Source organism: Belonocnema kinseyi, chromosome 7, assembly GCF_010883055.1.
Source record: "Belonocnema kinseyi isolate 2016_QV_RU_SX_M_011 chromosome 7, B_treatae_v1, whole genome shotgun sequence".
Classification (NCBI taxonomy): Eukaryota; Metazoa; Arthropoda; class Insecta; order Hymenoptera; family Cynipidae; genus Belonocnema; species Belonocnema kinseyi.
This window is the reverse complement of record NC_046663.1, coordinates 69,742,409-69,765,811: the sequence shown is the minus strand read 5'-3', so window position 1 is coordinate 69,765,811 and position 23,403 is coordinate 69,742,409. Positions and strand designations below refer to the sequence as shown.

At 28.4% G+C, this 23,403-nt stretch overlaps 1 protein-coding gene across 2 annotated transcripts in view; it reads right to left on the bottom strand.

Moving 5' to 3' along the window:
* LOC117177021 overlaps positions 1-23,403 on the bottom strand; it is a 63,582-nt gene that overhangs the window by 7,248 nt on the left and 32,931 nt on the right. For both annotated transcript variants that reach the window (XM_033367476.1, XM_033367477.1), the window contains 7 exons: positions 21,537-21,783; positions 19,835-20,034; positions 15,759-15,962; positions 9,307-9,534; positions 5,070-5,533; positions 788-1,255; positions 26-331 (listed from right to left, as the gene is read on the bottom strand). In XM_033367476.1, coding sequence (XP_033223367.1) covers positions 26-331; positions 788-1,255; positions 5,070-5,533; positions 9,307-9,534; positions 15,759-15,962; positions 19,835-20,034; positions 21,537-21,783 — 2,117 coding nt within the window. The remainder of the gene's footprint in view (positions 1-25; positions 332-787; positions 1,256-5,069; positions 5,534-9,306; positions 9,535-15,758; positions 15,963-19,834; positions 20,035-21,536; positions 21,784-23,403) is intronic.

Genomic DNA, 23,403 nt, shown 5'->3' with positions numbered 1-23,403 from the left:
GATTTTATTATATATTTGTTTTTACCTGAAGAAAAGTGTCCCCTTTTGTATTTTGCCTTGTCAATCGAGGCCTCAGAATTGGTTCAGTGATTTCTGGAAGTTTTAATGATCTTCCAGTCTCCTTTTTTATGACTCTTAACACTGGTTCTTGGATCTCCGAAGTCAGTTCTGTCGTAGTTTCCGTTGATTTCGTAGATTTGGGACCAGAAGTACTTTTTTGGATGAAATTCGAACTGGAAAAGGCCCTGCCAGATTCGGAATCAGCGTTTTCCAACGAATTCGAATCCCCATCATCGGAAATATCGATAAAAAACCAAGGACTAGAGACAGCCTAAAAGAAAATAATGAACTTTAAAATAAAAGTCAGTATTCAATATTTACCAGACACTTTTCTTGAAATTCTTGGTAATTTAAGACTCTTTGGATTTTTATTTGAAAAATTAGCAAGTGGTGAAGTGCCGAAGGCTACTTAAAAATTCAGTCAGCTAAGCAAAGAGAAAGTAATATTTGCGGATTAGAAACACTCTTTGTGGTTATGACGATGGAGCAATAAATGATTTGTTGCAGCACAATCTCATCATCTTGACTACTTAGCTAAACAATAGTTATTTCAAATTATCAATTAAGGATGATTTAATATCTTAAATTTTGCAAGCCGTTGACAAAAAAAAAACAGTATTCAGAGTTTGTGGTTCTTCTTAGCACTTACATTATCTTTTTATGTCTTGTGACAACGATTTTCTTACAACTACATTATTTAATTAGAGAAATTCTAATACAACTTCACCTTTTTGTTGTTGCTTAAACTCTTCGAGGTTTCTACAGTGGTTTTGGGATCAGAATGCGAGGGTCTAGGTGCATCCTGAGCTTCAGGAGCTGGAAGCTTCGGATTTTGATCCTTTGTAAAAGGACCCAGCCCTTTTTTAGGGGTAGATCTTTCATTAGAAATCAAATCTATAGTGGCAGTTTCCTTCTCTATATTTTGATCCCTTGTGAAGGGACCAATTCCTCCTTGTCTCTCTTGAGCAAATCGCTCGTTCACTGGTTCTGAAGCTGTTGTCATATTCTCAGTTTCTTCAGGGATATTGCACTCGCCTGGATAAAGTCTCAAGGAAATGGATTTTCCAGATTCGAGACTGAGATTACGTCTGCAAACTGAAGTGCTCTTTCCAAAACTGTCAAGGATGGCTACTTTGTCTATATTCCAGGTGACGAGTCCTGAGGAGATCCAACCATTGTAGGCTGTGTATTTCATCTGAAAATTAAAAAAAAAATGACAACCTAGGGTTTAAGGTCCGCCCCCTTTTTTACCTAATCCCCCTTTGCCTTTTTCCATGATTAAATTTGAAAAAACACCTAAAATCGAGAATTATGACCCAATTTTCTCTTTTTCCTTTATTTTTTTTTTTACAAAGTTTCGATTCATTTTTTAAAAATCATAAAATAAAATTCAAGACATTAGATCAACAAGACGTGTTGAAAGAGATTCTTCTTCATGAAACCTATTTCTAATATGTCTCCTGAAAGATTTATTTGACATTTTTGTATATTAGAAGGATATCGCTGACAGCGAAGATATCGCGGACGATTCAATCCAGAAACGAAATTTGAAAGATAAATCAATTCAGTAGTTTCAATTCAAAAACATCTTTAAAGAGGTTCACAGGACAAAATGATCTAAAAATCGGGGAAATTTTGAGATTTTTCACGAAAATAAGGGAATAAATTCTCTTAAATAAAATAAATATAGGTAAATACTACATTTGTACAAAATAGTTATAAGTCGTTTTCAATTTGAGCAATATTTCTCAACGAAGAATGACAAATGAACAGATTGCTGAATTTTCTACCAAAATATATGAATTTTTAGCTGAGATGATGCATCTTTAATCAACTTTAACAAAAGAATGCATTTCTAACAAAGTAGATCAACTTTTAGCTAAATAGTAGTATTTTCAACAACGAAAAATTAATTTTCAACGAGAAATTTAATAGTTGATATTACAACCAAAAAATATTTATATTTTAAATCAAATACAGTGCAATTCATCCAAAAAAGACATCTTTTCAACAGAATAGTAACATTTTCAACCAAAAAATATGCATTTTCAAAAAAAGTTAATTTTTCAACCAAATACATGTTATTTCAACCCAGAATATTAATTTCGTACCAAAAAAGACGAATTTTAAACCGAAGAAATGAATTTTTAAATAAAATAATTAATCATCAACCAAAAATGAATTTTTAACAAAGTTTAATTTATATTTTATTTATATAAGATATGAGTAATTATATTTGATGTTCCTTCTTTTCTACTTGTCTTATATCAATATTTAAATAAAATTATTATAAGCACATAATATTATTAAGTTCAAATTGAAATGGTTCAAATTCCTAATATTTCAATTAAAAATCTTGCATTTTCAACATAATGATTAATTTTTAACCAAAAAAGATGCTTCTCATCAGAACGTTTAGCAGTTGATATTCCAATTAAAAAATACTACTTTTCAATAAAATAGTTTATCATTCGACCGCAAAAGATTTTTCAGTTCAGAAAGAAAAAATGTGAATTTTCATCAATAATTGTAATTAAAATAGAAATCGATTTTCAGCAAAGTAGTTAAATTTTCAACCAAAAGAGATGAATATATAACAAAAAAAGATTTTTCAGCTAAGAAAAAACGAAAATTTCCAAGAACCATTTTTAACCAGAAAAGAGTATTTTTTAAAAAGATAATGTAGTTAATACTTCCGCCTAAAAATAAATTTATGTTAAATAATAAATTACGGAATTCAACTGAAAAATACGAATTTTGAATAAAATAGATTTATTTCCAACCAAAGAAATGAATAAAGAAAATAATTTTTATCAAAGTAACTCAACTTTGAACTAATTGTTGAATTTTGAACCAAAAAAGATGAATTCTTACCAAAAAATGTAAAGGTTGGCATTTCAACCAAAAAAATATTTATTTTTAATAAACAACAGTTTAATCCATCTGAAAAAAGACGAGGTTTGAAGAAAATATTTTAATTTTTAGGCAAAAAAGATTAATTTTCAACCAAACAACTGCATTTTTGAACGAATAAGGTTCAATTTATACTAAAAAAACATGCATTTTCAAACCGTCAAAACGAATGTTCAAAAGTATAGTGAAATTTTTAACCAACTTTTTTTTTAGACAGGAAAGCAAACAATTTCAACTAAATTCTTGAATTTTCAGGTCATAAGGCAGAAATTTCCCACAAAGAGTAGAATATTCTACAAAAAATTGAATTTTCAACCCGAAAATACGAATTTTCCACAAAAAAAGATGACTGTTGGAGAAAATTATTGAACTCTTAAAAAATGTATACATTTTTAACCAAATAATAAAAATTTGGACCAAGTATTGGAATTTTTAACCAAAAAAATGATTTGTAATAAAAAATGAAATAGTCTCAAACGAATCAGATTCGTTCCCAATAAGTTGTATTTTTAAACAGACAATGTTAAGTTTTCACAAAAAATATGAATTTTCATTTCAAAAATATTTTTCAGTCAATAAAGAAAAAAAAACAATGAAATGTTGCTCTTTTAAGTCATCAAGATAAATTTTTTGCAAAACAGTTGAATTTTCAACTCGAAAGCATTCATTTTCAACCAAAAAATCATTTTTAATTAAATAGTAAAATTTTTTCCAGGAATAGTTAAATCATTAACCCCACGAAGACGCATTCTTAATATCACATTGGAATTTTCATAAAAAATGAATTACTTTTTAACAAAATTGTTGAATTTTCAACAAAATAATAAAATTGTTAATCTAAAAAGATGAATTCCCAACCAAAAATATAATACTAGCCTTTTCAAATAAAAAATATTTCTTAAGAAGCCATCTTAATATGTCTGAAAATACGCAGAATACGTATAAAAGTCGTTAAAAGGAGTATCAGAGTAAAATGTGTTAGTTGTGGTTACAGAAATTTTTTTTTGAAAATAATATGAAAAAAGGTTACGTATATTGGAACTCTAATAAAAGTGCAATTTGCGTTACATCTTAGCAAACAACTTATTTAAATAAATTGTTTTCTTCATAATTTTTTTTTAATTATCATTTTTTGTTAAATTTTTATTTTTACACGTTAATATTTATAAAAATATATTATAAACAAATTTAAAAGTCTGAAGAAACGAAAATAGAGTAGGTTTCTTAAATAGTAATTTTTGAGTTTTTCAAATAATTGCTGTCTAGCTTAGTTGGGAAAATACTTTGAACAACTCAGGGGTTGGTACTGAAAAGAATACACTAGAAAAAAAGGATAAGAATAACTAATCAAAATATATAAATTTCCCTTACTGATATATTTTTCAATCGCCGATCTTTTTGAATTTTTTTCTGAAATATTTTATCATTAGAAAGTGCTGAAGTGTTCAACCGGTTTTTTAAAGCTTGCTAAAAAAAATTAAAACACAAAAACGAACTGAAAACTTTGTCTCTTTTTTTACGTATAATTTAAATACTGAATTGCTGTGTTCCCTTCAGAACTGGTTAAATTTTAATCAAGGTTTATTTTAAGAGTTTTGTAACCCCTGGCTATATAGTTGATATGATAGTTTTGGTCGGGAATCCGTCTGTCCATCGTACTTTTTTCGTCGGGTGGAAAAGTGGTGGTCTTAAGGGTGGGAAAGTATGGGGTGGAAGAATAAGAAATGAGGCGAGCATAAATAGGGAAGTATGAGTAGGGGTGAGGGGGATTGGGTAGGGGCAGGGGGAGTATGGACCCAATCATGAGAGGGGCTGTAGTGTAGGGGAAGTGAAACGTTGCGGAGGGGCGTGGAGGGTGTGGAAGGAAGTATAGGAGTAAATAGTGAGTGGAGGGGGGAGTAAACGGAGGAATGGGAGTAAGGAGTGAGTGGAGGGGATGCATAGATATGATCGGATCTGATAGGATAGGATCATGTAAAAGAGAGAACATTGTGGTGAAGGAGGAGAAATTTGAATGATTTTATAAACATTTAGTAGCCTACGCATGGCGCCTACTTTGACTAATTTTTTCGATAGATTTATAAATTAAGGCTTGCCTCGATAGCTTCGAGATTGGTGACAGCAGGATGTGGCACCACAATTTTCTGAAGAATAGCACCAACGAGAAGTTCCTCATCGTCCTTGCGGGTCATAGTGAAAGTCTCGTTGAAGGATCCTTCGCCTACGAGAGTGACTTTCAAATTTCCATAGCTCTTGGTAGCTCTTTCACCTCGACTGTTGTAGACTCTAACTTGGTACTGATTAGCACAAAAGGGTTCCTCGTCTCTTGTCATCAGATACAACTGACCTCTGCCTGGTGAAGAGTCACTGTAATAACCCATGTCTCCACAAGGTCTGTCTGAATCACCAGATCCACAGGGGAAACAATCTCCTTTGATGAGTCCATCGTATCCTTGATTACAAGGGAAGGCTGGAAATCTGCACTTTGGACTCACTGAGTCTGTGAATAGCTTGTAAGCTCTTCTGTGGTTGCATAACGATCTTCCCTCTACAGTGCTTGCTAAAATCAAATACCAAAAATATTGTATTTAAAAGTGCCTTCAAAAGTGCTAAAAAGTACCTACAATCCTTATTGACTCTGAGACCGTAAGAGAAATTCATGAGACCCTTTTGGTGAAATTCTGCTAGGTCTGAAATGAAATCAGTCTAAAATTGCACTCGATCGATAAGCTGTTTTATGGTAAAATTACACCGTCTAGAAATGCAACCTACTTTCTTCCAATCGAAGAAACGGATCGTGTAGGAGGTAACCTGATCCTTCCAGGTCTCTCGAATCAGAGTTGCAAGTGAAAAGTAGACGATGCTTTCTAATCGACGATCATATGAGACACATTATGTCGATCATGTATTCAATTCATCTTTTAGTAATCTCAAGCCGCAAGGAAATCCCCAAACAAGAAAGTGAATTTTCAGGCTTTTTCTTCTATAAATTAATTTAACTATCAAGATTCGCGGCAACGAATCGGGGCTAAATACTAAAAATCGCTACCGGAAATAATTATCTGCAATACAAATTATTTCAAACACTAATACTAATACTTTGAAGAACTCAGGTGTTGGTACTGAAAAGAATACACTAGAAAAAAAAGAATAAGAGTAAAGAATCAAAATATGTATATACATTTCCCAAATAACAAAATTATTTACTATAATAATTCCATTTATTTAAAAATAGTTTTTTTTATGTATAACTGTTTTACTATTAGTACTGGGCTTTATTATCCCAGTCAAGTTGTGAGGAATCTGAATCAAATTTGGTGGATACATAGAACTAATTGGAAATTCAAGAAATGCGCTAGAATAGATTTTAAAAAATCTGGATTTAGGATTTTATATGTTGATCAGAACGAAGTAAATTCAAAATTGCAGACGCTGAGAAAAGAAAAGTTAAAAACGTGATTTTTGTTATGCAGACCAAGTTACAGCTTAAGCGCTTTTACTAAATGAACTCAAAATGTTTTTTTTCTCCACGAACAGAGCACAGAGTTAGGTTTGCATTTATATAAAAAAATGATAAATTTTCAAAATTTGCAAACACAAGCCAATGATAGGCTAAATTATACTATCATTTTCACCAGATTCTTCGTGAAAATTTTTGACAATAATTATTCTATAAGTTCGAATGTTATTACCTGCAAATTGTCAAACTCCGCACATAAACATTCAAACAAAATGCTTAAGAAAGAGTTGACTATAGATTACAATTTTATCGTAATGTTGTCAGAAGGAATTATTACTGTATGTGGATTTCACATTATTACTAAAAAAAAATGAAATCCCAACAAAAGCACTATGTTTAAAAAAAAACTCTGCTAAATACCTGCATGCATTTTTATACATTATTTATATTTGTTAAAGGTAATTAAAGTTGTGAAATAAAACACAATAAAGCCAAGTACGAATAGTTAAACGTTTATAAGTAGAAGTGTTTTAATAAAAAAATTAGTTCAGTGAATTAATTGAATAATTAATTTTTTTGTTTGATAAGAAAAAGATTTATATTTTAGAGAAATAAAGAAAAAATATTTGGCGGGCCAGTAATATAATTATATATTATTATTATTATGTTGCCACACTAATATTAATTATTAATATGCCCGCCAAATTTTTTAGGCTGCGTCTAGTCGTCCCGAAAAATTCGGAACGATTAAACGAGCCCGAATTTTGGAATGATGAGACACTTCGAATTTTTAAATATTTTCTTTATTCCTCTAAGTTTCTAAAATATAAATTTATTTTTCTTATCAAATAACAAAATTATTTACTATACAAATTCCATTTATTAAGAAATAGTGCTATTTATGTATAACTGTTTTACTATTCGTACTGGGCTTTATTATTTTGATTTCACAACTTTGATTACCTTTAACATAAATAAATAAAATATTAAAAAGCATGCAGGTACTTCGTGTAGTTTTTCATACTTACTGTTTTTTTTTAATTTTTAATTCATCTGATGAATTCTTATTTTTTATTTTGCCATTGCACGACAAACACAAAATAATTTTTTTTTTAATATTAATTTCCTAAGAAAATCAATCAAGTGTTCAAAAAATGTTTTCCGAAATTCGAAGATTTTATTTATAATATTTGTCTGATCCCATCAACAGATGTTGACAGTAATTTTTGAGATGGGCCCTCATTAGTATGATTCAAAAATGCATTGAAATTGTTTTTTTTTTAATTTCCATACATATTGCCCTCATGTTTGTTCGAATCCACAATAAAATAAATGCGTTAAGAAAAAAATATATATATGTAGAGGTAGAGAGTATATATGTAGAGGATATATATGTAGAGGTTTAAATAATGTATTATTATTATTTTAAATAATGATATACTAAGTTGCGATGTGGTTTTTTCCGAAATGTATCAATTTTTGTCAACTTGTCACTTAGAGTGAAGTAATGATTAATGTATGCTAAGAAACATAAGTATTAAAATAATTGATTATTATTTTAGATAATATTATCTTTAAATAATGCTAGAAAGTTGCAGTTTATTTTTTAAATCTCTCACTTTTATTTGACAAATAATGAATTAACCATGGAAGAAATAATTTTGTATACAATCTCTTTCTTTTTTATAAATATATTTTTCTAAAATAAAACAGGTATTTAAAATATTCTTCAAGTTATTTATATATATCATAATAAATGTAAATTTTCCTTGAAGTAGTACTAAGAGCCTTTTTGCTTAAATTAACATTAATATTTATTATTTGTTCCTAACTAAAAAGACAAATAAAAGCTGAAAAATACAAAATAATGCAACTCTTTAGCATTACTCTAAAAGAAGAGAGTTGTACACAATAATTATTTTTTAAAATAATGATGTATGTTAATTTGTAAAATTATTATTATCTCATTCACTGTAAAGTTGAGAAAAATTAAAAATTGTAGAGCAAACCGCAATTATCTAATATTATTATAGTAGAAGATAGTTATAAACGATAAGAATTTGCTTAAACCATTATTTTGATCGAATTTCATTAATTATTACCACACTCTAAGTGAAAAGTAGACAAAAAGTTGAAAATTAAAGAAAACCGCAACTTTCTACCATTATTCAAAGAGAATACTATAAAAATAATAATAAAATTTTAAAACAATAATGTTTGTCAACTTTAATTAATTATTACCTCACGCTAATATTAAAATAATAAATTGTAAAAACAATTATTTCGGTTAAATTTAATTCATTTTTTCTTAAATATAACTGCAATTTTGAAAATAAGTTACGAAATTCGTGGAAATCGCGATTTTCTAACTCCGTTTTAAGAAAAATTGCTAAAAACAATAATAACATTTTTAAACAAGTTATGTAAATATATAGTTTTCAGAAAAAGTACTATTTTACGTATTAGAAACAATTTGTATTTAAAAACCGCAAAGAATCATATTTAGCGCAAAAAACTCGCAAAACCCAATTTTTCACTTATGGGTTTTTTTTAAACCCTATAAAACACACTTATGGGCGTGATGTTTAAGAAATAATTATTTATGAAGAGAAATAATGAGTATAAATATTTTTTTTTGTAGATTAGAACAAATTTGCGGGGGATATGCATGAAAATTATTTTAAAAAATTGGACCATCCTAGCCGTCATGACATTTACAAATGAATTGAGGAGATAGAAACATTTTTTAGAAAATAAAAATGTAGGTAATTACCCCTTTTTAAACGAAATATTAAGTTTATGCGTATGTTAAAATGGAAATGTAAAAGCTTAAATAAAAAAGATTACGGAAACTTTCTAAAAGTGCTACATACACCATATGATGTCAGAGACTGCACCCAGGAAAAGATTCGAACATCCGGTTTGCATTCTGCCTCCATTGGGATAAAAATCGACATCACCCATGGGTTGCCAAGAACCTAATCCGCCTAGAAGTAACTGTTCTCCATTACTGTGTATGACATCCACAAACTGTGCATCCTGTTCATCCAATCGGGCTCTTGGGTCTTGAGATTCAAAAAGTGGTCCAGCAGGATCTAAACCTAAAATCATAATTTTATCAATTTCTCTCATTTTATCAATTTTAGAATGATTCATTATTTCATGGAAATTTTATATTTGTAGAAATGAGAGTGAAATGAGAGTGAATTTATGTCATAAAGAAACAAACAGACTACATTGTTTAAATGAACCGTTTTTTAATTTTAAAGAATTTGGACTACTTCCTAATTTTATTTAAGAAATTATAAATGTTCTGGAGAATGTTAAATTGTATTTAATGTTTTATGATATCCAGTTTAAATAGGGACAGTTGAAGAATTCCGAAAAATAAAATTTCCGACATTTAAACACTTTCGAATAATAAAATTTCCGAATTATAAAATTTCCGAATTATAAATTTTCCGAATCATAAAATTCCCGAACAGTTTATAATATTACCGAATTGGAAAATTTCCGAATAGTAAAATTCTCGGCAGAAGACTGCTGATTTATAGGATATCGGAAATAGAAAATTCCAGAATTTAAAGAATTAATGTTTTTTATTCATAAAATTAATGAAATTATTACAATTAAAATCATATCACGATAAAAATTTTGTTCAATTGTTTATATTCGGGAATTTTAAAATTCGGTACTATAATAAACTTCGAGGAATTTTATTATTCAGAAATTTTCATATTCGGTAATATTATATCATTATAGCAATATTAGATTATATGTCGTAATACTATATTGGAATATTGTTTGAAATCACTTGAATTCTTGTGAATTCACTTAAATTTTTTTAATCCTTGCGATTTACTTTAATTCTTCGGAATAAATTTCAAGCCTGCTGAATTAAATTGACTTGTTTTCAATTGTATGGATTTTTGTTAAATACTTGATGTTTTCTTTAATTTTACAAATCCCTTTGAGATTTGGCAGATTCTTGGTATTGCTTAAAAGCTACTGAATTGTTCGACTTAATTTCCATTATACTAAAGGCAATTTCATTTTTTAGTTCTTTAAATTCTTATGAAACCATTTAAAATTTGTTGGATATCTCTTATCTATTTTTTTGATTCCTTGAGATTCGCTTGAATTCTTTGGACTGCATTTTAATCCAGCTTAATTAAAAGAATGTTTAAAAGTTAAATTCGTTGGATTCTTTAAAAAAAACTTAAATTCTTATCAATTCTTGCAAATTCTCTCAATGTAATTGAGCTTTAGTTAGTTTTTTACATTTTTTGAAATCGCTTGCATTTAAGAAAATTATTATACTCCTCTGATTCATGCTGATTTGTCATGATTTTAAAACTCGAACTAAAAACAAAATCACGTCGATACTCCTGCGTTTACTGGGACTGTTATTTCTTGAGAATATATATTTCAATTTCAAGTCCAATGGATTTTTTTAACTACTTTAAATTCTTTTCAATTTACTTCAATCCTTTTAAATGAATTTCAATTCTACTGAATTTAGATAAATTTCGTTTAATTTTTTGAATTCCTTTGAAATAATTTTAATTCTTATGAATTAATAGCAATTCAGTTGCATTTCTATTAATTCTTTGGATACTTTTTCTTAATTTACTTCCATTCTTCTGATTAACTCGATTTTTTTACTAATTTCGATTCTTTTCAATATACTTATATCTTACTGAACATACTTAAATTCTTTTAAATTCTTTTAAATATTTCTGAAATCTTTGTATTTAGTTTAAATTTGTTTAAGTTTTGAATTCAAGCAAATATTAAAATTGCTAAGGTTTAACCCCTCTAATCTAGCTTATTATAGTTCTTTTTTACTTTTTCTGATTTTACAAACATATTAAAAAGACTTTCCCCATTTATTGTGCGGGGCAAGTAATTGTAGTGTTTAGATTTAAGTCGCGTCGTTACGCCTCGTCTAACAATTTCTTCGATGTGCATTGCCTTGTCAATTATGGAATTGATCGTTCTTCACAAATTCAGTGAAAACTGTAATTGTAATCTAAGCACGATGATTTCACATATGCAAGTGATACACACCTAACTGGAAGATAAGAAGTGGAATGCATTTTTATATATCTTTAAGAACTCAAGTGTGAACGTAACACCTGCGTTAAGTTTACCACTGGCCTTGTAATCATTGAAAGTCCTTAGTTTCCCCCAATTTATTTCTCTAAAATTGATTGAGCAAGATTTAAAAAATCCCCGCGATGAAAAAATCAGTTTTATAGTTTGAGACCCCCCTCCCCCCTTGATCAGTTAATAAGTCAAATAATTATTTTAAATATTCATGTTTTAGATATTTGTTATAAAATTAAGGGCATTATATATAATATATTTATATATTATATATATTTTTATCATTATATATATAAAATTTTAAGGGCATTAGAATATATTAGTTACATACTTTTAAAATATTTATGGCCTATTCCTGTTTTGAATCAAATCTGTATTCGGAGTAAGAAATTGACTAATTTCCACAGTTTTTGTGTAAAACGTTTTATTTTTTGCATTTTAACCCGAGCATGAAAAAGGAACGTTCCACACAAAAATTAATTTTTTCACTTCATTAATTCTTCAATATCAAGGTCCACAGCCATGTCTTTATGAACGTAGATTTGCAATATTGTTAAGGCGTTTTCGACCCATTGTTCTGGATTACATTCAATTAAAAGTTAAAAAAAATTGTTAAATTTCAAAGAAATTATTACATTTTCAACAAAATAGTTCAATTATTAACCAATTAGTTGAATTTGCAAGAAGAAAAGAAGAATTTTTAACCTAGAAGATTAAGTTTCTACCAAAAAAAAAAACATTAATAGATTTTATCTTTTTACATTCTTATCCGAATGGGAAGGTATTGGTTTGATGTAAAATTTCACTTCGTCGGTTTTCATCAAATCTCCACGTTTTGATACCCACTGAGTCAGAATAAACGATTTTTACGAAGGTGTTTGTCTGTCTGTATTCTGTAGGCACGATAACTTTCAAAAAATTTATCAGATTGGATTCTGCTTCGGCACATTTTTTAAGGCCTAAGAAGAAAGAACAAGTTCGTAAACCAGCTATTTTGGATAAACATTCAAAAAGTGAGCGCCTTTTCAAAAATTTTGAAATTACATTTTTTCAAGGTTTCAAAATTCTATGAACGGGTTTTCATAGTACTCAGAAATTCAAACAATATATCCTCATGAATCTTTTCAATAAAAAAAATTATCAGAGTTAGAGCATTTTCAAACTCCAAAAAAAACTAAAATGAACATTTTAAGCCAAACAACGCATGATATGAAAAAAAGTTAAGAGCAGAAAAACGTTGATTTTTGAAAGCTCCACAAGATGATCATAACAATTTTTTTTAATTTGGTCCAAAAGTTGAAAATTCAAAATTTGATCGTACCAAAACGGGTTGAAACCACATTTTTCCAAGGTTTCGAAATTCTATGTACGGTTCTTTATAGAACCCAGAAATTCAAACAATTTATTTTTATGACTTTTTTCTATAAAAAAAAAATTATTAGAGTTAGAGCATTTTCAAAATCCAAAAAAACAAATAACGCATTGATAAATGCATGATATGAAAAAAAGTCAAAAGAAGAAAAACTTTGCTTTTTGAAAGCCCTACAAGATTATCATAACAACTTTTTTAAATGGGTCGAAAAGTTGAAAATTCCAAATTTACTCGTACCAAAAATAAAGAAAAATTAAAAAATTCCATTTTTTCTTCAAACTATGCAAGATACGGAAAAACGAATAAGCTAAAATTGCACGCCCTGGAAACACCTACAAATTTATAATGAATCACTTTTCGATAGGACGCGAAGTTTTTGTGTTTAGTTGTAAAAAAAATAAAAAATAAAAAAATAAAATTTGTTTGGACTAACGACACAAGCTACGAAAAAAATGAGACAAAACTTGTCTATCCAAAAAAGAGCTATTATTTTTTCTAGGACAAGTAGTTTTTGCTTTAGTTGTAAAAAATAACATTCCAAATTAAATATATTAATTTTTTCTTAAAAAACGAAACAAGTAGGAACTAAAATTAACAGACAACAGTTGTTCGCCTAAAAATATCTATAAATTTATTATAAATAATTTTTCGATGGGGCCAGTAGATTTTCTTTCAATCGCAAAAAATAAGATTGAAAATTAAAAAATTTAATTTTTGGTAAAAGGACAGAAAAGACGAAAGAGAACATAGGATCCTAGATAGGACCTTATATGGTTTCCTGTATTAGACTCTATGCAAATGCGCAGTACTTTTTCTTTAATCGTAAAAATAAGATTAAAAATAAAAAAAATAAACTATAAAAACAAGGAAATAAAAAATAGTATGATTCAATTTTTATGCATATTATGAATTGTAATGTTATAGATTTATTGAAATGATACATGTTTTAGCGTAGCTTAGAATACAATTTAAAGCAAAATAAGAAACAAATATAAAAATAATCATGATAAATACAATTTGCTCTTTGTTTTGCAATTTTTGAATAAGCAATCCCAGACAGAGTTATATAAAAATTGTATTACATTTGATATAAAAGTGTTGGGTATAATGTAGAAAAGTTGACATTTTGAACAAAATCGAGTGCGAAGCACGAGATACGTGATTAGAACGTGTTCGTTAAAGCCGAAAGAGCTTTAACAAAAGAGAATGCACAATCACAAAATTACAGTTGTCGGTCCGTTTACCTTTGATTTTAAAAGGTCTGTGCACGAATGTGGGAGAAATGCCAAGATCGAGCGCGGAGTGCGATTGCCATCAGTCGCGTGCCGTAGGTGCGCTCAAGTTCTCGAGCTAAGCTCTTTTAACAAAAGAGAATTCACAATCACAAAATTACAGTGGTGGATGTTTTGAGTCTTAATTTTAAAAGGTTTGCGCAAGAATGTGTGAAAATATAAAGACCGAGACCGTAGTACGAGGTAAATGCATAATTGAGCGCGAAGCGCGAGAACCAACAGTCGCGACATAACTTCCTGCAAAGATAAAAAGTGAATTTTCAAGCAAAAAAAAAAAACAAAAAAAAAAATGAATTGTCAAAAAATAGTTCAATTTTCAAAGAGCAAGAATGATTTCCAACTGAAATAGTGAATCTTTAAGAAAAGAAATTATTTTTAAGAAAGTAGTTCAACTTTCAACGAAGTAGTTGAATTTTTAACCAAAAAAGATGGATTATGACCAAAAATACAATATATTCAACTAATGTTCTGAATCATAAACCAAAAACGTAAATATTTAAGAAACTAATTTTCCTCTTAACCAAGTAGTTTAAGTTTTTGAATCAAAAAAGTTGAATTCTCAACGAAAAATGTAATAGTTGATATTTCAACCAAAAAGTTCTTACTTTTTGATGAAAAAATTTGAATTGAGCGAAAGTTTCAATGAGAAAAATCTAATTTTGAAGAAAATAGATCAATTTTCATCCAAGTACATAAAATTGTCAATAAAAAAAAAAGAATTTTAAACGAAATAGTTAAATTAAAAAAATTAGTTCAAATTTCAACCAAGCACTTCAAGTTTAACCCAAAAAGAATTCTCATTGAAAAATGAAATAGTTGATATCTCAACTAAAGCAGATTTTAAAATTAGATATGAAATTGGAGCTTATAAGAAAAACATGAAGAAATCTTCCTCATAGCAGTGTGCGAAATTCCATACATATATATTGTATCGAGTGCTCCATACACTCCATACATACTCTGGCGCCCCTACTTTTGGATACATGAAATAATTAAAGGTTTACTGTTTAAAATAGTTTAGACTTTGTATATTTTTTACTTCTATAATTAGCATCAAGTCTAGAGAATAGAAAATTGATATCAGGTAAAGACTAAAGAATATCTGGATATAAATTCCAGACAATAAATATAGTGTCCCAATGAAAAAAAGTCAACTCAATGACAATTATTTCTTAGAGAGAAAATTCTGGAGACGATTTTTTGCTCTAATTTCAAGGAAGAAACTTGATTTTCCTTGAGACTATCGTTAGTTCTTCTGAATAAATGGACTTTCCTTGCGGGCATCAGATGGGCCGTTATAAAAGCCATAAAGAACTTTTCAGACTTTTAATTGGATTTTAGAAAGTAAAGGGGCGGCTTGACCGTTATTGAATTTTATCAAACGTAATAGATTAAGTTACACACGAAGTAATACCTTGGCAGATTCAGTTTTTCAGATTTTTGGATTAACTAATATTTTAAGAATGATCAATTTAATTCCTAATGGGAAAAATTCTTCCTCGAGACTCAAAGGTCAACATTTTGTATTGATTTTTTTGAATTTTTTCTCTACCTGTTATTCTGGAAACATTTCCCAATTCAGCACCAGCAAATCCAGCCACGTGGGCTCCAAGGCTAAAGCCAATCAGATGAAGTTTGTCTAAAGGCACATCCAAACTTCGAACCAATTTGGCCAATTGTCGACCAACCAATCGCGTATTCGCTGCTGCCCTAACATAATTGGGAACTGCACTTCCTGGCGACCAGTCTACGCAAACTATAAATACACAAAAAACGAGAATAAATTAAAAAATGATTAATACCTCTTAAATATTTTAAGAAATTGTGTTCTTTGACAACTTTTTATAATGTAGGAGGAAATTTTAAAAAAATTTTTGCAAAAACATCTTTCTAGTCCGAAAGTAAAATTTTAGGGACGATAAAAAATTTGTATTTTTTGCAAAAAAATACAAAAACAATCCAATAACTGTTTTTTTACAACGTTGAATTGTTCCAAAATGTCATGAACATTCAAATAATAATATATTGAATCATTTTTTTCACTTTCAAATCATAAGGGTTTATGAATTTAAAAAAGGGCATATTCTCATGGCGCGCTGCACGTTCGCTTTTGTTATTAAACATTTTATTGCAACTTCTGCCGTTTTTTCAAAAACTGAATTGGCCCATTTTCAATTTTTATTTTTACTATTTAAAAGTTACACATGTGGTCTACACAGCAGCCTGACTGTTTTTTAACTCCTAATTATATCCCTAACCTGAGTGACCCAGACTTTTTCAATTGAATTTTCTACCAAAACTTAACCAGTTGTTATGGTACTCTTATAGGGCATTCAAAATCAACATCTTTCTTCTCTCGACTTTTTTCAGATATTGAGTTGTTTAGCTTAAAATGTTAATATTTGTGTTTTTTTTTTTAATTTTTAAATGTTGGTCTTAAAAATATTCAAAATGCGAGAAAGGAAAAGACAAAAGTTTTGATGGGAGTGTGCAGCGGGCAAATTTTTTTTACTGTGAATGATGTTTTTTCACGATTAAAACACAAGCTACGCATCCTATCAAAATTAAATGATTATGATACTTCTAATATTAAACTTCATCAATAAATGATGATATAGAAATACCTTCTAACCATGAATGAGATTTCTCCATTTAGGATTTACCTTTTAATTCGATTTATTAATCAGGATACTTCTAAAATTAAACTTCATCAACAGATGATGATAAATAAATACTGTCTAATCATGCACGTCTTTCTCTGCTTAGGATTTACCTTTCAATTCTAATGATATTTTACTTTAGACTAGAAAGCAGATTTTCCGAAAGGTTTGCAATTATTCACTCAAAAAGTTGGAAAAGTTATCAAAGTAAACAATTACCATATTTTATTGTACAATTTTCTTTGTATAAAAGTGTTTACCAAATACTTCCAATTTTAAAAGTGTCAAATTTTAATACTTTTATTTTTTTACTAAAGTTTAAATCTGGAAGTATGTATTCAAGAAAAAAAGCATTTATAACGTTAAAATGATCTGAACTAATGTCTGGACGATATTCACTTTCCCTACTGTATACATTTTTTTTACTTTTCAACTTTTGGAAACTAAAGAATTCAAAGTATGTCGGAAATTCAAAGTTTTATTTAAATCTTTTAGAAAGAAAATTATATATCCAAATTAAAATTTAGAAAATTCTTAAATTTAATAAATTACATTTTTAAATAAATAATTACCCTATTTCCAACATAAATGCTTTTACTGATCAATAATTGAAAATTTTAATATTTTTAATTTTGACCATTTCGAAACTTAAGTCTTCAATCACTTGCAAAATAACGTAGCATTTGGGCTGACGATTAATGCATTTCCCTACTTAGACTGATTTTAACCAAATTATCTAATTACAATACTCGAAAAAATAAACTTCAAATTCATGAATAAAATGAAGTTATATAAGTACTGTCTCATCAATCATATCCTTTCCTACTTTAGGTTTACTTATTTGTTGAACTACCCTGAAAACTAACTTAAAACTAACTTACTTTTTAAACGTTTTTCCCAATAACTTAAAGCCATACAAGTACTTTTTTATCAATCATGTGTTTCCCTACATGGGACTTTGTTTTTTGTGAAATTGACTAATTATAATATTTCGAAAATCAAAATTTATTAACAAAACGGTGACAGAGCAATACTTTTTGGCCAGTAATGTATTTCCCTGCTCGAACTTTGTTTTTAGCAAAATGCATTGATTATAATATTAAGAAAAATCAAACTTCATCAACAATACTATGACACAGAAATAATTTCTAGGCAATGATGACTTTCCCTCTTTGAAATTTGTTTTCATTCATAATAAGTCATTATTAATAATACTTCCAAAATTAAACATCAATAAAATGAAGCTATAGGAATACCATCGGGCAAATGGTGCCTTTTTCTACTTGGTACTTTGTTTTAAACGAAATTCGCTAATTATAATAAATTTAAAATTAAACTTCATTAACAAAACGATAATACTGAAGTACTTTCTGACCAATAATGTCTTGTCTGCATCAATTTTTTATTTAGTAAAATTTATTATTAATATTACTTCAAAAATTAAAGATCAACCTAGTGAATCTATAGAAAAACAGTCTGTATAATAGTTTCTTTTTCTACTTGACACTTTCTTCTAAGTGGAATCACGAATTGTAATAATTCGAAATTTATACATTATCAACAAAACGGTGATACAGAAGTACAATCTGACCCAGACTGTCTTTCTGTACTTAGCGTTTACATTTTTGTAAAATTAACTGATTAGAATACTTCTTAAATTAAACGTCATCAACAAATGATGATTCAATAATACTGTCTACCCAAAAATTTCTTTCTGCACTCATGACTTACCTTTTAATTCGATTTATTAATCGGGGTACTTCTAAAATTAAACTTCAACTTCATGAATAAAAGAATGCTATAGAACTACTGTTTGGTCGATAATATCTTTCCCTACTCTACTCTATTCGAAAAGCAATTAATTGTAAAAAAATCTGAATGCATCGAATTGTTAATAACTCGAAATATACCTAAACGTATTTAATTTAAAAAATGTTGATAAATGAAAGAATTTAAATATTAATTGATGTTAATGAGTGTCGACCAGAAAAAAATTCAAATAATAGATCTTAAATTTTCGGTATACTGGTCCAAAAAATCTTTTTATTAATAGACGTTTCGCCCTTCGACGGAGGGCTTCTTCAATGAAATACAACTATGTACATAGCCATGTAATAATTCGATGGAGATAGTCCTTGTTAATTTTATGAAGTGAACCATGTCAAGTCAATGAAATAAAAATTGTTTGCTTATGATATAATTGTCAAATTAGTAAAAGTTAAAATAGCTAAAAAATAAGAAGTTAAAAAGATACGTTGTCTTCCATGTTGCCCTTATAAGAATGTTATATTAACAATAAACATTGGTGGGCCATCACATTATTCTTTCGTAGGCCTTGTCACTTCGTCATGGCGGCCTGCGAAAGAATAATGTGATGGCCCACCAATGTTTATTGTTAATATAACATTCTTATAAGGCCAACATGGAAGCGAACATATCTTTTTAACTTCTTATTTTTTAGCTAGAAAAAAAGAAAGAATTTAACATTAAAAAATCAATCTAAGTTGTGGCTGATTAAGAATGTCTTTTTCTACTGAATGAAATAAAAATTCCCTTGAAAATTTCCCTTAAAGTATAGTACAGTCGATGCGGGCAGTATGAAAAATAATGTTTTTCCAGTTAATATTATAATGCCAAAAAAAATCATAATCAAACGTGAAAATTTTGACCAGCTGTACTTCGAATTATAGAGATTATCATCACGGCGGGGCAATAATTTTCTTCAAATTATCGAGAAATTCGAATTCTCGAACTTCGAATTATCGAGAAATATTAACATGAGAAACATGAGGTTTCAGCCGGGCCAAAAAAAAGTTGAAATTATCGAAAATTCGAATTATAGAGGTTCGAATTATCGAGGTTTCACTGTATTGAAGAATTAATTGCAATTACAGGTCACTTGACTTTTATTCCTAAAATTGATTTAAATTAATTAATTAATTTTTTGCAATATTTTTCACATGCTTACCTATATTACATTCGTGAACTGACATGAGAGCTGATCTCATTTCGTAAACCCAAACATGATCACAGTCAGATCCAAATCCATGGACAATTACTTTGGTAGGTAAATCCATGTCTATGGCATGACGAATTTTTTCGCTTATCTCTTCAGCAGGAACCTCCATTGGAATCGATCGTGCTTTTCTGCTACCATAGACAAAGAATCTGTAAATAAATTATGGATGGAAGTTCCGTAAATTCAGTTTTCAGAAGACAACAATGATCTGATATTTTAATATTCTTATAAAATAATAAAGTAAGTTAAATTAAGTTAATATTTTTTAAATAAATTTTCCTGGAAAATTTTGTATTCACAAGGCCCTAACTTTAATGAAAAATTACAGAGAGCCTAAGATTTCAAGTTAATTTTGAATTTTGTTTGACAATCATAATTTAAATAAAGAGTACTTCATTGTGTGTTTAGTTTATATTGTCAGAATAAGACTTTTTTGTTCCTAGCATATAATCATTTTCTTCAGATAGAAAAATTTAACGTCTTTGGTTTAAAACACTGTCAACCTTGAATTATTTTTAATGCTGTATCAAATTTATATATTTGAATTTAAGATACGTCTTTTAGATTAATTCAAACTATCTAAATTATATGGTACCTTCTTCGGAATTGAGTTCTATACATTATTGCAAAGACTTATTAAATCAAATCAAATTAAATCAATTTCAATGTTTGTTTTGTTACAATAATTTTAATTTCATATCTCGGCCTTTAAAAACTTATTTATTCAACAGCAATGTTTTTAAATTTCCTAATGACTGCACAGCATTAAAATATTATGAAGAAGTGAGAGGAAAGGTTCTAAATTTCGAAAAGTATTAAAAATTTATCAATAAGTTAGTAAGATGATAAATAAACAAGATCATTCTGAATCTGTTAAAAATTAAACAATTTATAGATTTTCAAGTTGAAAAATAAACTGAAACAGTTCGATTAAAATTTATAAACTATTTTCAAAATTAAAATAATATTAAATTCATGGATTTATGATTCATTGAAAGTAAGCGATTAAAAATCAAACATCCAAAACCAAACAATTTGAAGCTAAATTGTTTGAAATGGAAATCCTTGCATCCGTAACACCTAAATGTGCTCAATTTAAACTTTGAACGTTAGAAGTTGAATTCTTCCATTTTTAAAATAAAAATTTTTTAAGATGAAGTATTGAATTATGATGGATAAATAATAATTGGACAACTGTTAATTTGAAACGTCTTAAAATTAAAAGAATTCCACTCAAAAAGCATTTATTTATCAAAAATATTACAATTTCACAATTCTAATTCTTAAATAAAGTAAAGTAATTTTGTTTTCAAGTTTTTCTAAACTGGAAGTGGCACTTGTTTTGTTTTGAACTTTTTTATTGATACTGAATTTGAAAAGAGAGATGTTTTATTTTTACTAATCTGAGTTGAGAGGGAGGATTAGTTTTAATTTATGACACTGTAAATGGTAGCGGATTAATATTTTTTAACCAACAACCTTTTAACTGTTCGATTTACAAAAGTCCAAAATTAAACATTAGCCAGTTTAGCAACATTTAATTTATAATTTCTAAATCGAAAAGTGTTAAAAGATTCCATTTTTTGCGTGCAAATTATTTAGGGTTCAAATGAACCAGAAAAGAAACCGGGACGTGCGCTATTTGTTTTACCTGGTGCCAACATCCTTGGGGGGTGAGGGTAGCATTTCGAGATAACTGAATGGTCCAGTATCTTCAAAGCAACCAACATCTTCGTAGCAAACTCTGGAAACATCTCTTTTTGTTCTGTGTATATTTCTTTTGTGCGATTCCCAATCTTTAATGGACTGGACGACTGACTGAAAGATGACAGCATCATTTTGCTCATCGAGCGATTCGTCAAATGGATTGGGCCCAGTTTCAGCCAGGACGCGGTCACCTGAAAAATATCATAAGTTTCTGCTGTTAACAATTACTGTGTTCTTAGATCTAAAATCTCATTTTTGAAAATAGAACGCCTTCGTACAGATTAATCGCTATGGGAAATCTGAATTTCTAGTACAATGTTTAATGGCGTCCCATACGTGAAAGGCAACTCCAAGTTTAGTAAATGGGTTAACGAGAGGTCACTTTAATAATATAAGGAAAGAATTTGTTTTCTTGTCTCCTATGGATCACATAAAATGGGTATTATATTTGAATTTTAAACGGTTCTTTTCAAAATAAAGATATTATTAGTATGATATAGAAGATATTTTAAAGCTTAAAATCAAGTGCATTCGAATTAGAAGAAAATAATTGAAGAGCTTTAATTAAAAATTTATAATACATTTTTAAATTTGAAACCATTTAACGGTTTCGTTAAAATTACTTCAACCCAAAGAGTAAAACGTTTTTTCTGATCAAATCAAATTCTCTGCCGTTTAGTTTAAAAAATCGAAATATGAGAAAAAATTTAAAGAACAATATTGTTCTTTGGGAAAAATGTCTAAAGAAAGACCCCCTTTATAATTGTTATAAATCTTATTTCGTTTTCTTGAAAAAACTTCATTTTTTTATTTTAAGAGTTGGGCATGAGTACATTCCTAGTTTTTCTGCTTGGAATAAATGTGTCGAAATAAGATAGAAAGAAATTTATAGTAAAATGGAAAAATCTAATTCTTCAAGAAATCAAAGTGAAATTACAAATAATAAAAGAATAAAAGTAATTTTTCCAAAGAACAATTTTGACTTTTTAACTTTTTTATATCTAGGTTCGTTTTCGGGAAAAACTGGTTATTTCGATATTTTAACATTAAAAATGGATTTTTTTTAAACGGTTATAGCAACGATTTTTATTGATCGACAAATAGTTGAATTTTAATTTAAACATCCCCTAAACGTCTGATCAAGAAAATAGACATTTTTTAAAAACGAAAACAACGTGATATTTTCCCAGTGAGCACAAAAATTTGGCGACGTCTTTAGGACATCGTCACCACATCTTTACGACAACTTTACGACATCTTATGTCCATGTCGTTACGGTATCTTTGCGATATCGTAAAGACATCGTCAGATAATACATCGTATTTGCGATATCGTAAAGACATCTTAACGACATGAACATAGGATTTCGTAAAGTTCTCGTAAAGATGTCATAACGATCACATCTTTGCGTTGAAGTAATTTCAGTGGAACAGTGGAATGGCTTCAACTTTAAACATGAATCATAAATTTATGATTAAAGTTGCTTAATTATTTTTTTCTAATTCGAATGTACTTGATTTTAAACCTTAAGATATCCTCTATATCATACTAATAAAATCTTTTTTTTTTAATTAATTGCTACAGAACTAGGATTGAAATGATGGAAATGAAATCATGCTTCCGAGAAATTAAGATTTTAAATACGGATAAAGAAATTTTGATCTGGAAAAGTTAAACAATTCCGAGAAAATCGAACAAGAATTTTGAGATTGAAATTTCATGGGTTTTAGAAATCAGCTTTGAATAGCGATTTTTTAGTTTTAAAAAATAATAATCGCGATATATAGGGATACTGAATAGGAATAACAAAA